The sequence below is a fragment of the Amblyraja radiata genome, chromosome 17 (genome assembly GCF_010909765.2).
Source record: "Amblyraja radiata isolate CabotCenter1 chromosome 17, sAmbRad1.1.pri, whole genome shotgun sequence".
In the NCBI taxonomy this organism is placed as follows: Eukaryota; Metazoa; Chordata; class Chondrichthyes; order Rajiformes; family Rajidae; genus Amblyraja; species Amblyraja radiata.
In genome coordinates this window covers 34,587,689-34,599,884 of record NC_045972.1, presented here as the reverse complement: position 1 = coordinate 34,599,884, position 12,196 = coordinate 34,587,689, and the positions used below count along the sequence as shown (strand labels likewise).

Sequence of the window (12,196 nt, the reverse complement as noted above, 5' to 3'; positions counted from 1 at the left end):
GCATCTTCATTGAATATACTTCAATTAAGTATATTCAATGTTACTGTTTTTTTTGTATGCATGTAATATACACTTGTGTGTTGTGGCTGCTTAATGAGCATATATCTAATATGTCCCTCCACAAATAGTCAAAGTCAATGTACAATACGGTTCCTTCATTTAAGTGGAAATTACTTAAATGATTCGGGAAGAAAATAATACACTGATTATATATCAATAAGGTTAGATATAGAAAGATGGTAAAAGATTTATAGATTCCTGGCAGACAAGGAGTAGTTGAGATAAATTACTTGAATATCTGCATCATAATCTACCGTATCCTCTTACCTTGGCCCAGTTTAACCAGCCCTGTAACAATAATGATGATGAGGCCGATAACTTTGGCAATCGTAAACACATCTTGAATTCTTGTTCCCCATTTTACACTGGAACAGTTTATAAAAGTAAGCATGCCTGGATATGAAGAAGTACAAGCAAGTAACACAGGAGCTACTAATACACATATATTTCTACTCAATGATTCAGGCTTGGTTATATACATTAAGCTTTATTGCACAATCAGTAATATAGAATCATGAACCATTCATTGTTAGTCAAAATCACAGCATGCTATAAAAGATTTGGGGGCAAAATTAGAGCACATGGTATTGGGGTAGGGTATTGACATGGATAGAGAATTGATTGGTTGATAGGAAACAAAGAGTAGGAATAAACGGGTCCCTGTCAGAATGGCAGGCAGTGGCGAGTAGAGTGCCGCGAGGCTCGGTGCTGGGGCCACAACTATTTACTATATTAATGATTTAGATGATGGAATTAAAAGTAACACTAGCAAATTTGCAGATGACACAAAGATGGGTGGCAGTATGAACTGCGAAGAGGATGCTAGGAGGTTGCAGAGTGACTTGGACAGGTTAAGTGAGTGGGCAGCTGCATGGCAGATGCAGTATAATGTAGATAACTGTGAGGTTATCCACTTTGACGACAAGAACAAGGAGGCAGATTATTATCTCAATGGTGTCAGATTAAGAAAAAGGGAAGTGCAACGAGACCTGGGTGTCCTTGTACATCAGTCACTGAAAGTAAACATGCAAGTACAGCAGGCAGTGAAGAAAGCTAATTGCATGTTGGTCTTCATAACAAGAGGATTTGTGTATAGGAGTAAAGAGGTCCTTCTGCAGTTGTACAGGGCCCTGGTGAGACCACATCCAGAGTATTGTGTGCAGTTTTGGTCTCCTAATTTGAGGAAGGACATCCTTGCTATTGAGGTGGTGCAGCGTAGGTTCATGAGGTTAATCCCCAGGATGGCGGGACTGTCATATGAGGAAAGATTGGAAAGACTGGGCTTAATGTATATTCACTGGAATTTAGAAGGATGAGAGGATGTCTTATAAAAACATAAAATTATAAAAGGACTGGACAAGCTAGATACAGGAAAAATGTTCCCAATATTGGGGGAGTCCAGAACCAGGGGGCACATTCTAAGAATAAAAGAGAGGCCATTTAAAACTGAGATGAGAAAAAACTTTTTCACCCAGAGAGTTGTGAATTTGTGGAGTTCTCTGCCATAGAAGGCAGTGGAGGCCAATTCATTGGATGAATTTAAAAGAGACAGAGCTCTTGGGGCTAGCGGAATCAAGGAATATGGGGAGAAGGCAGGCACGGTATTGTGGATGATCAGCCATGATCACAATGAATGACGGTGCTGGCTTGAAGGACCAAATGGCCTCCTCATGCGCCTATTTTCTATGTTTCTGTTTCTAAAACAGTGGCCAACTAATTTATTTTTATCACTATATTATATTAATATTATTATAAAAACTATTGTATTTGTACGTGCTAATTCCTTCAACAGGTTGTCCAGTTAATTTCAATACTCTTCTAGTAATCTTTTCTTACATTTTGTCTTAAACGTCTGCTCTTTTGGTTACCAAACTTATTAATAAAGCTTATTTATAAACAGTTTCTTATTTTGCAATCTCCATCAACATCCTTAGTTAGCTCTGTCTAATCTGTCCTCAATCTTCTCTGCAGTGAGGAACTGAATCTCAGGTCATAGAGATTAGTCAGTCACCAAAGTTTTGACTTCCTTCCCAAAATGTTGTATCCATTATTCCAATATTCAATCCAAATAAACTAGCTGCGATCCAAGTTGATTTACAAAGAATTGGCAGGACTTCCTTGTTGTTATTCTATGTCTGCTAATAAAGTTATGGGCCCAAATAATTATGTACTGTGATTTACAAATATTTATGCAAATACCCAAGTCCTTGTTCCTGTAATACTTTAAACAAATGGTAGTTTATATTGTCTTTCCTTTTTCTTCCTACCAAATTCATAGTCATGGGTGATAATGAGTCAGCACACAGGAGTGAGATAGAACACCTGGTTGACTGGTGTCACAACAACAGCCTCTTGCTCAATGTCAACAAAATGAAATAATTAATTGTTAACTTCAGAAAGGAAAAGTTAGGAGACCACGTATTGGTGGTGGAGAGAGTTCATTGGTGGTGGAGAGAGTTAATGGAGGTTATGGTGGTGGAAAGAGACCTTAAAATTCCTGGGCATTAACATCACAGAAGAACCGTCTTAGACCTAGCCGATATAATCATGACGAGGTGCACTAGTACCTCTGCCTTTTCAGACGTATAAAGATATTCAGTATGCCACATTCTGAAAGACATCCACAGATGCACTATAGAAAGTATCCTGACTGATTGCATCAGGGCCTGCAATGGCAATTATAACACAGAGACTGCAGAGTCGACTCAGCCCAGTTCACAAGGGCACAGCCGTCTCCATCATCGCAGGCATCTATACGTGGCGCTGCCTCAAGAGGTTAATATCTATCATCGAGGATCCCCACCATCTGGGTTATGTCCTCTTTTTACTGATACCATCACACAGGAGGTACAGAGCCTGAAGTCCTACACCAACAGGTTCAGAAACAGCTACTTTCCTACGATTATCATGTTCTTGAACCAACCTGCACAGCCTAATAGGGAAACACTGCAAACCGCTTCTTGAAGAACCATGGACTATTTTTTTCTGTATTAATGCAGTAATGTCATGTTTTTTGCAGTCTTTTTTTACTGTCGTAAAAATTATGTACAATATACATTTTCATGTGGTGTTTGAGTCTATGTGCCTGCAATGCTGCTGATGCAAGATTTATGTCATACCTATACCGCACCAATCTTGTGGATATGACAATAAACTTGATTTGACTATGTGAAATTTGAACCTCTATATTACATCTAATCTGCCCAGTGCATGCTCCTTTTTCTAGTTCAATGTAAAAGCCTTTATACTGAAATATTTTATTATTCTTGTATTATTTATTACTTTATAAAGGTTTGTGTCATTGGTAAATGTTGAAATTATGCCTTGGAGACTTAAACCTAAGTTACACCCATGTTTATAAAATTTTAATAAGACCACTGGTCCAAATATTGACCTCTCAATTCAGGTAAACAATTATTTACAACTCAAAGGACAAAGGACAAAGGACATTTATGGTCACGCACACCAATTGGTGTAGTGAAATTTGAGTTGCCATTTGCAGCACACCAATAAAAATAAAACACAACATTAAAGAATTTAACATTGAACATAAAAACATCCCCCCACAATGGTTCCCACTGTGAGGGAAGGCAATAAAGACCAGTCCTCTTCCTCTTGTTCACCCATGGTCGGGCCTATTGTCGCCTCCGCAGTTGCCGCGACGACAGCCTGATGTTACAGGCCCTCTCTCCGGATGATGGAGCTCCGGCGTTGGGGGAACACTCTCAGCGGCTTGGAGTGTCTGGAACGGCCGCTTCCTCCCCGGAGACCGTGGCTCCCGAAGTCCACAGGCCAACACTGGCGATCTCGGCGAGAGATCCCAGGCTCTGCGGTGTTTAAACCCAGCATCGCCCGCAGCTGAACGCTCCGCGACCACAGCTCCGCGATGTAGGAGTCGGCGGTCTTAGCACTTCGGAACTTAGCACACGGCGACCTGGGTAAGGCATCGCCCGCTCCGTGATGGTGCTTCAGCGCTATGCCGCCGCCGAAGCTGAGGTTCTGGCTGGTCCCGGCAGGAAACGCCACTCCGTTCCCGTTGGTAGGCCGCGAGGAAGGGGCGAAGATGCGGCTCGGAGGAAAGCCGCATCTCAGACCAGGTAGGGACTGAGAAAAGCAGTTTCCCCCTTCCCCCACATAAAAAGACTAGGCCTCCAAAACAAAAACTTTAAACACACTAAAAAATGTTTTTAAAGGGTGAAAAGACAAACAGCTACAGGCAGGGCAGCCATACTCGACGGCTCATTATGTAATAAAAAGGAACTGCAGATGCTGGTTGTACTAAGGAAAGATACAAAATGCTGGAGTAACTCAGCAGATCAGACAGCATCTCTGGAGAACATGGATAGGTGACATTTCAGGATCCCGACCTGAAACGTCACCGATGTTCTCCAGAGATGCTACTTGACCTGCTAAGTTACTCCACCATTTTGTATCATTCACCACTACTTTCTGTTTCTGATTCTTTGCTACTGTTATTCATTACTATTGTGCTATAAAAGGTTAAACACCTTTTGAAAGTCCAAATACCCATCCTAGCCTTCATCAATCCTCTTTATTCCATTAAATAACTTACTCAAGATTATCTTAAAAAAAGTGTTAGTTTTAATCTATTAATTGATAGATTTTCAAGTAATGATTAATTTTGTTTCAGATTATTGTCTCTAAAAAATGTACACATTTTGCAGTACACCTACAGAACTATAATCAATTATATAACTCTATCCCTTTTTTTTATGACCCAGATATGAAAATGTACTGTCCCCCAGTCTACTGGCATTACTCTCAAACCCAAAGAGATTTGGAAAATTCAGAGCAAAGCCTTTGCTGCCTGCACACTTACTTTCTTCGAGAATATAGGATGCATCACATCTGAATTGGTTACATTTCTAGAGTGTAGTGGCCATTTGGCTTGTTTCGCATGTCATTGATGATGGCAAGTGTCTTTAAATTTTAGACTGCCCGTTATATTGTGGGTGGGACTTATGATGTGTTTTAGGGCGTGTTTTGGGCTATGTATCTTGCGCAGAAGCTTAGTTTTTAGTTTTAGTTTGGAGGACCATAGAGAAGGTTTACCCTTTGACCATGCGAAGTGTAAATGAGATCATGCGAGGTGTAAAGGAGATCATGCGAAGTGTAACGGAGACACGAGGAGTTTTCCAATGTTTAAAGTAATAAGCTGGAGTTCGATGAAGATTATAGTAATGATTCGGAAGAAATTTGGATATATCTTACTGTTTTCTATCAACAATAAAGCATTTATTCATCAAAAGACTGTGTTTTGAAGACTTATCTGTGAAGAAGTTCTGAAGTTCTCTGTGGGTGAGCTCGCATGCATATCGAAGATATTCCCCTTAACCATGCTTGTTCATTTAGCGGCTAGAGGGTTAATTTCTCGAACGATATAAAAATCGGCCGCTACACTGAGTATAACCAACAATTAAAATAGTTTTAAATACTTTACTTTTTAAAATCCATTTTATTAAATTTAATTATCCTACCATCTCCTGAAAGATCCATCTAATTAATTAAAATTAGTTTAAATTTATTATACATAAGAAATGAATCTTAATGTTTATTAGAATTTAAATGTATATTAAATATATATACTGTACTCTCAATAAAAAGGTATGATAACACTTACTGATGCAAATAGCTGCGAGTAGTCGTTCTGCTATATATGGTGTACGGCAGTTTACAAAGATCGGCTGCACCAGGTAGTTGCCAAAAGTGATGGCAATAACAGCTTGTGCAGTGGGCTGAATAATAAGTATTGACACCCAGAGTTTAAGAAAAGCAACGAAACTGCCAAATACTTCCAAAATGTATGCATAGCTTGCACCAGATTTTGTAATAGTTGTACCCAATTCAGCATAGCACAGGCCTCCAAGCATTGAAAACACACCCCCAACAGTCCAAGTAAGCAGCGATAGACCATAGGAGCCATTTTGCTGCAGGACCCCACCTGGAGAAACAAAAATCCCTGATCCAATTATGGCTCCAACTATAAGAGATATACCGTTCCATAAAGAAATTTCCCTCTTTAGTGCAACTACTGCAGAATGGGTTTGGGGCCTAATTACTCCTTTAGACCTGATAGGAATAGATACATTAGAGCTTTCGGGATAACCTGTCTTAAAATCAGCACGTTCCTTATCCATATTTGAATATCTTCATACTTCTATATCCAATGGGAAACAGCAACCTAGAAAGAGCAAAAAAAATCAATTGTATTTTTTTTTATCATTATACATTTTTTCATGTATACTTTATCTATAATTCTTTAATAGCTTACATTTGACATTATTAAAGTTGGGAGAGGGAAGAAGAGAATGGGATTACTTAAATCAACCCGAGAAACGAAGGATGTTGACAAGTCATTGTAACCGGTGATCTGCAAGAAACTCATATCTCCAATCGTTGCAACTATTCATGGATTTCACACAGTAAAGGTTGCCTGACGTTGAAAGTTCGGGACCATCCATACCTCCAGTGCCTTGACGGGTAACTTGAGCCTTCTCGAACACAAGTCCCTCTTTGCAGAGGTTTCGACTGTAATTTAAAACTTAACAGCTCGCTAATTTAATGAGAAAGAATTAGGAGAAAGACATTGAAGTATATGTAATAATGCGTGTAGATACCTGTAAATATACGCCGGTAAATTATACACGTACTACCTTTACTACGCCACCCCAGCTAACCTTCCCCATGATAACCCGCCCCTCTCCTGACCGTCAGTTATGTCGTTGGCCTCGCGCGGGTGCACTGCCTGACCGCGCGCCCCGGCCGTTGGCGCTCGAGCTTGTTGCTCCCGAGCGCCATTGTTGGCGGCGCCAAGGAAGCGACGGTGTGAGCAAAGATCTTATGCTCCGCTATAGGATCTTTGGGTGCGAGTACAGGATGGAACTGCAAATGCTGGTTTACACCGAAGATAGACACAACATTCTGGATTAACTCAGCGGGACAGGAAGCATCTCTGGAGAGGCGGAATAGGCGACGTTTCGGGTCGAGACCCTTCTTCAGACGAGGAGTCGGGCAAAACGAGAGAAAAATACAGTGAAATAGAGAGAACACGTGAATGTAAATCATGCAAAAAAGTAACGATGATCGAGGAAACGGTCCATTGTTGGCTGTGGGCTAGGTATAGTCGGAGCTCTGCTATAAGATATTTGGTTGGCAGTCAGCGGCGGAAATCCTGGGGGGGTGGGGGCGTGCCCCCCCCATCCCATGTTTTGAGAGATGAAACATGTTGCAGCAAAATCGCCTTGCAATTTTACATTTATTTAAAGCTCGGGTTTAATGAGTACTGCAGAAAGATTGGAGTCGTTTATCACTTGATTCCTCTGAGACGAAAACGATGTGTTAACTACCAAAGATCTGCTATAAGATCTTTGTTAACTACCACTTAGTAGCAATGTTATAAAATTTTGAGATAAAAAAATCAAGCCTGCAATTTATCCCATCAGATAAAGCATAAAAAGAAGTTTAATTTGACACCTAATTCACTTTCATATCTTCCGTATTAAAAAGGTTATGGCCATTTTCATACTCTGAAATTAGCATCTTGTCCCCTATTGTTTTTCCCTTGACTTAACTCAAAAGCTGTTATCGAGGACAGTCAAAAGCCCATAACCTTCTTAAAAATTAAGAGAACTGAAAGAAATTATCAGTTATTATAGATTGAAGCATTCTGAAACAAATATGAAACAATCTTACTTGGATGACCTGAAATTAAAGCATATAATTAGTTACCTAATTGTAACTAATTATAAAATTCAATTACTAGATCTCAAGTCAAGTCAAGTTTATTTGTCACATACACATACGAGATGTGCAGTGAAATGAAAGTGGCAATGCTCGCGGACTTTTGTGCAAAAAGACAAACAACCAAACAAACTATAAACACAATCATAAACACACATATTCTTTTACATAATAAATAATGGAAAGAAAAACATTCAGTAGAGATAGTCCCTGGTGAGATAGGCGTTTACATACCGAATGGCCTCTGGAAAGAAACTCCTTCTCAACCTCTCTGTTCTCACCGCATGGCAACGGAGGCGTTTGCCTGACCGTAGCAGATGGAACAGTCCGTTGCAGGGGTGGAAGGGGTCTCTCATGATATTGTTGGCTCTGGAGTTGCACCTCCTGATGTATAGTTCCTGCAGGGGGGCAAGTGAAGTTCCCATAGTGCGTTCGGCCGAACGCACTACTCTCTGCAGAGCCTTCTTGTCCTTGGCAGAGCAATTCCCAAACCAGATGGTAATATTCCCGGACAAGATGCTTTCCACCGCCGCTGCGTAGAAGCACTGGAGGATCCTTGGAGACACTCTGAATCTCCTCAATTGCCTGAGGTGGTAAAGGCGCTGCCTTGCCTTACTCACAAGTGCTGAGGCGTGTGATGCCCATGTCATATCCTCGGAGATATGGACTCCCAGATATTTAAAACAGTTCACCCTATCCACAGGATCCCCATTTATCCTCAATGGAGTGTACGTCCTCGGATGATGTGCCCTCCTAAAGTCCATGATCAGTTCCTTCATTTTTTTGATGTTCAAGAGGAGGCTGTTATCCTGGCACCAGAGTGCTAGATCAGCCACCTCCTCCCGGTAGGCCTTCTCGTCATTGTCTGAGATCAGGCCCACCACCACATGGCATCAGAAAACTTAATTATTGAGTTGGAGCTGAACCTAGCTACACAGTCATGTGTGTACAGGGAGTACAATAGGGGGCTGAGGACGCAACACTGGGGCGACCCTGTGCTCAGGGTGAGGAACTTTGATGTATTCCCTCCGATCTTGACTACCTGGGGCCTGATCTAAACATTGAATTGAATTGAATTCCTTTATTGTCATTCAGACCTTACGGTCTGAACGAAATTCCGTGCTTGCAGTCATACATACAATCATACAATAATAAACAACACTAAGCACAAATTAACATCCACCACAGCACCTCCTCACTGGTGGAGGCAAAAATCTTAGGGCTGCAGTCTCTTCCCTCCTCTTCTCCCTCTGCGCTGAGGCGATTCCCCACCGGGCGATGGCACAAACAGTCCCGCAGCTCACCGAACCCTGCAAACGGGCCGGCTCAAACACCGCGGATTCCAGTCCAGCGGACGCAGCCGCTGGCCCGCTGCTGAACCCCGGACTCAGGTCATAGCCGCCAGAACGCCGTCCCAGCCACCGGAGCACCGTTCCAGCCCCGAGCCGGATCGCCCTCACGTGAGTGCCGTTCCTCTCTCTCGAGCTGGGCCGCTCCGACGGGAGTGCCGTTCCTCCCTCGAGCTGGGCCGCTCCGACGGGAGCGCCATTCCACCCTCGAGCTGGGCCGCTCCGACGGGAGCGACATTCCACCTCGGGCTGGGCCGCCACGACGGGAGCGCCATTCCACCTCGAGCTGGGCCACTCCGACGGGAGCGCCATTCCACCCTCGGGATGGGCCGCTCCGACGGGAGCGCCACAGCCCCTCACGAGAGAGTCTCAGCCCCTCGCCAGGCCGCCCTCACGGGAGCGTCACAGCCCCTCACGGGAGCGCCGTTCCAGCCCCGAGCCGGGCCGCCCTCACGGGAGCGAGCCCAGGGTGAGTCCTGACAGACTGCCTCCAGAGTCTCGAGGTCGCCAGCTCCGCCATTAGGCCTCAGCGCAGACGGAGGCAGAGAAGGGGGATACGACAAAAAAGTCGCATTCCCCCGAAGGGAGAGACAGCAAGCCCCGTTTCAACCCCCCCCCCCCCCCCACATAAACACAACCTAAAAACCAAAAACTTAACTAGACAAAACGAAAAAAAACAACACAAAAAAGTAAAGACAAACGGACTGCAGGCGAGCCACAGCCGTACACCAGCGCCGCCACATCTATCCATTTCTTAAGAAAAGGTTAACATTTTTAAATAGCCTAAGTGTCCAAATAACATTCACACACAAATTCACAATATAACATGATTTTTAAATCTCATTGTCATGAATTTAAAGGCCAAATGGAAGGAATTTAGTGTTTAATTCCCGTAAATTAATGGCCATTTTAATCATCTTGGGAGTGGGTTTTTGTGGAACGTGATCGATTGGAAAGTTGCGGAGCTAAAATCAACAAACAAAATCCTCGCAGAGGTCCCCTGGCGTTGTAGGTACTGAAGGATGAAGTGCAGGCCCAGGTTGACTGCATCATCCACAGATCCACAGATCCATCATCCAGAGTGAGCAACACCGGAAATTGGAGGAACAGCACCTCATATTCCGCCTGGGTAGGCTGCGTCCGGTGGGCATGAACATTGAATTCTCCCAATTTTGCTAGCCCTTGCTGTCTCCTCCCCTTCCTTTACCCTCGAGCTGTCTCCTCCCATCCCCCCGCCCTCGGGCTCCTCCTCCTCCCTTTTTCCTTCCTTCTCCCCCCCCCCCCCCCCCACCCCCTATCAGTCTGAAGAAGGGTTTCGGCCCGAAACGTCACCTATTTCCTTCGCTCCATAGATGCTGCTGCACCCGCTGAGTTTCTCCAGCATTTTTGTGTACTTTCATCCACAGATCTATTGGCCCGATATGCAAACTGCAGAGGGTCCAACACAAGTTTGATATTTTTCAGCTTGGCCAGCACGTCTTTCAAGGGTCTTCATGACTACAGAGGTCAGTGCGACAGGCCTGTAGTCATTGACCAATAATCCTTGCCTTTTTGGGTAGTGGAGACTTTGAAGCAGGCAGGGACAGTACAGGTTTGCAGGGACTGGTTGAAAATGTCTGTGTAGACCGGTGCCAGATGTTCAGCACAGAGCTTGAGGGTAGAGGGGGAAACATTGTCCAGTCCGGGAGATTTCCGGCTTTTCTGTCTTCTGAACACCTCCACCTCTATTTTTATTGTTGATGATGGAGAAGTGGTGTACAGCACGGAAGAGATGGATAATTAGATGTTAAGTGGCGATTGGAGAGGGGTGGTTGGGAAAGGGTCCAGTCTTTTCAGATTGGAGTCTTGCTTTAAGTATGTGTGAAGTGGCGAATGGGGAGGAGTGGCTGTAGAAGGGTCCAGTCTTTGCAGACTGAGGTCAGGCTGTGAATGGGTGTGAAGTGTTGGTTTGAGTGGGAAAGGGTCCAGTCTTTTCCCTGGAGTCTTGCTTTAAGTATGTGTGAAGCTTAAATGTGTGCGGGCTTTCCTCTTCTAACTGGTGATTTCTTGCAAGCCCTTCCAAACTGAAGAAAAGCCAGTAGCTGAGAACTTGCTCCTCAACTTTTCAGAGTACCTTTCCTTGCCAGCTGTGATTCCTCTTCTCAGCGTGGCCTGCCTGTAGGGGTTTGCATCCCCGCTCCTGTAGGCTTCCTCTTTAGACTTTTGGAGCTGCCTGTGTTCTGCTGTAAACCAGGGTTTGTCGTTGAACCAGGTCCGGGTCCTAATGGGAATGCAACTGTCCTCACAAAAGCTGACACATGATGATACAGTGTCTGTATACTCGTCGAGGCTTGTGGTTGCTTCTCTGAACACATTCCAATCCGTGCAGTCAAAGCAGGATTGTAGGTTCTCAATGCCCTCGCTTGTCCACCTTTTTAGATTAGATTAGATTCGTTTATTGTCATTCAGACCAAAAGGTCTGAATGAAATTTTGTTTCCCTGCAGTCATACATATAATAAAAAATGACAAAATCACACAATCAACACAAATTTAACATCCACCACAGTGAGTTCACCAAACACCTCCTCACTGTGGTGGAAGGCAAAATCTTAAAGTCTCTGTCTCTGTCTCTTCCCTCTTTGTTCTCCCTCTGCGCCTAGGCGATCCAGGCTCCAGATGTTGTGACAGATTTTGTTGTTCTGACCACAGGCTTAGCAGATTTTAGTTTCTGCCTGTAGGTTGGAATAAGGTGAACTAAACAATGATCAGAGAGACCCAGACCCGTCCAGGGAACAGAGCGATATGCGTTCTTGATTGACGTGTAACAGTGGTCAAGTGTTCTCTCCCCTCTGGTGGGGCAGGTAACCTGAAGTCTGTACTTTGGAAGATCACAGCTGAGGTTAGCTTTGTTAAACTCCCCCAAAACAATGACCACGGAGTCCGGGAAGTCACTCTCTACCCTCATTACCTGGTCAGCGAGTTGCGTTTGCACCTCATGTTCGCAGGCATTGGGGGGAGGGGGGGGGTGTAAACTGCGAGAATAAAG

The 12,196-nt window shown here is 43.9% G+C and overlaps 1 protein-coding gene across 1 annotated transcript in view; it reads right to left on the bottom strand.

The window, feature by feature from the left end:
- LOC116982719 (Y+L amino acid transporter 2-like) overlaps positions 1-6,663 on the bottom strand; it is a 56,354-nt gene extending 49,691 nt beyond the window's left edge. Inside the window, exons 1-2 of the mRNA XM_033036107.1 lie at positions 5,702-6,663; positions 328-453 (exon numbers count right to left, since the gene is read on the bottom strand). Coding sequence (XP_032891998.1) covers positions 328-453; positions 5,702-6,218 — 643 coding nt within the window. The 5' untranslated portion in view covers positions 6,219-6,663. The remainder of the gene's footprint in view (positions 1-327; positions 454-5,701) is intronic.
- Between the last annotated feature and the right edge of the window lie 5,533 nt (positions 6,664-12,196).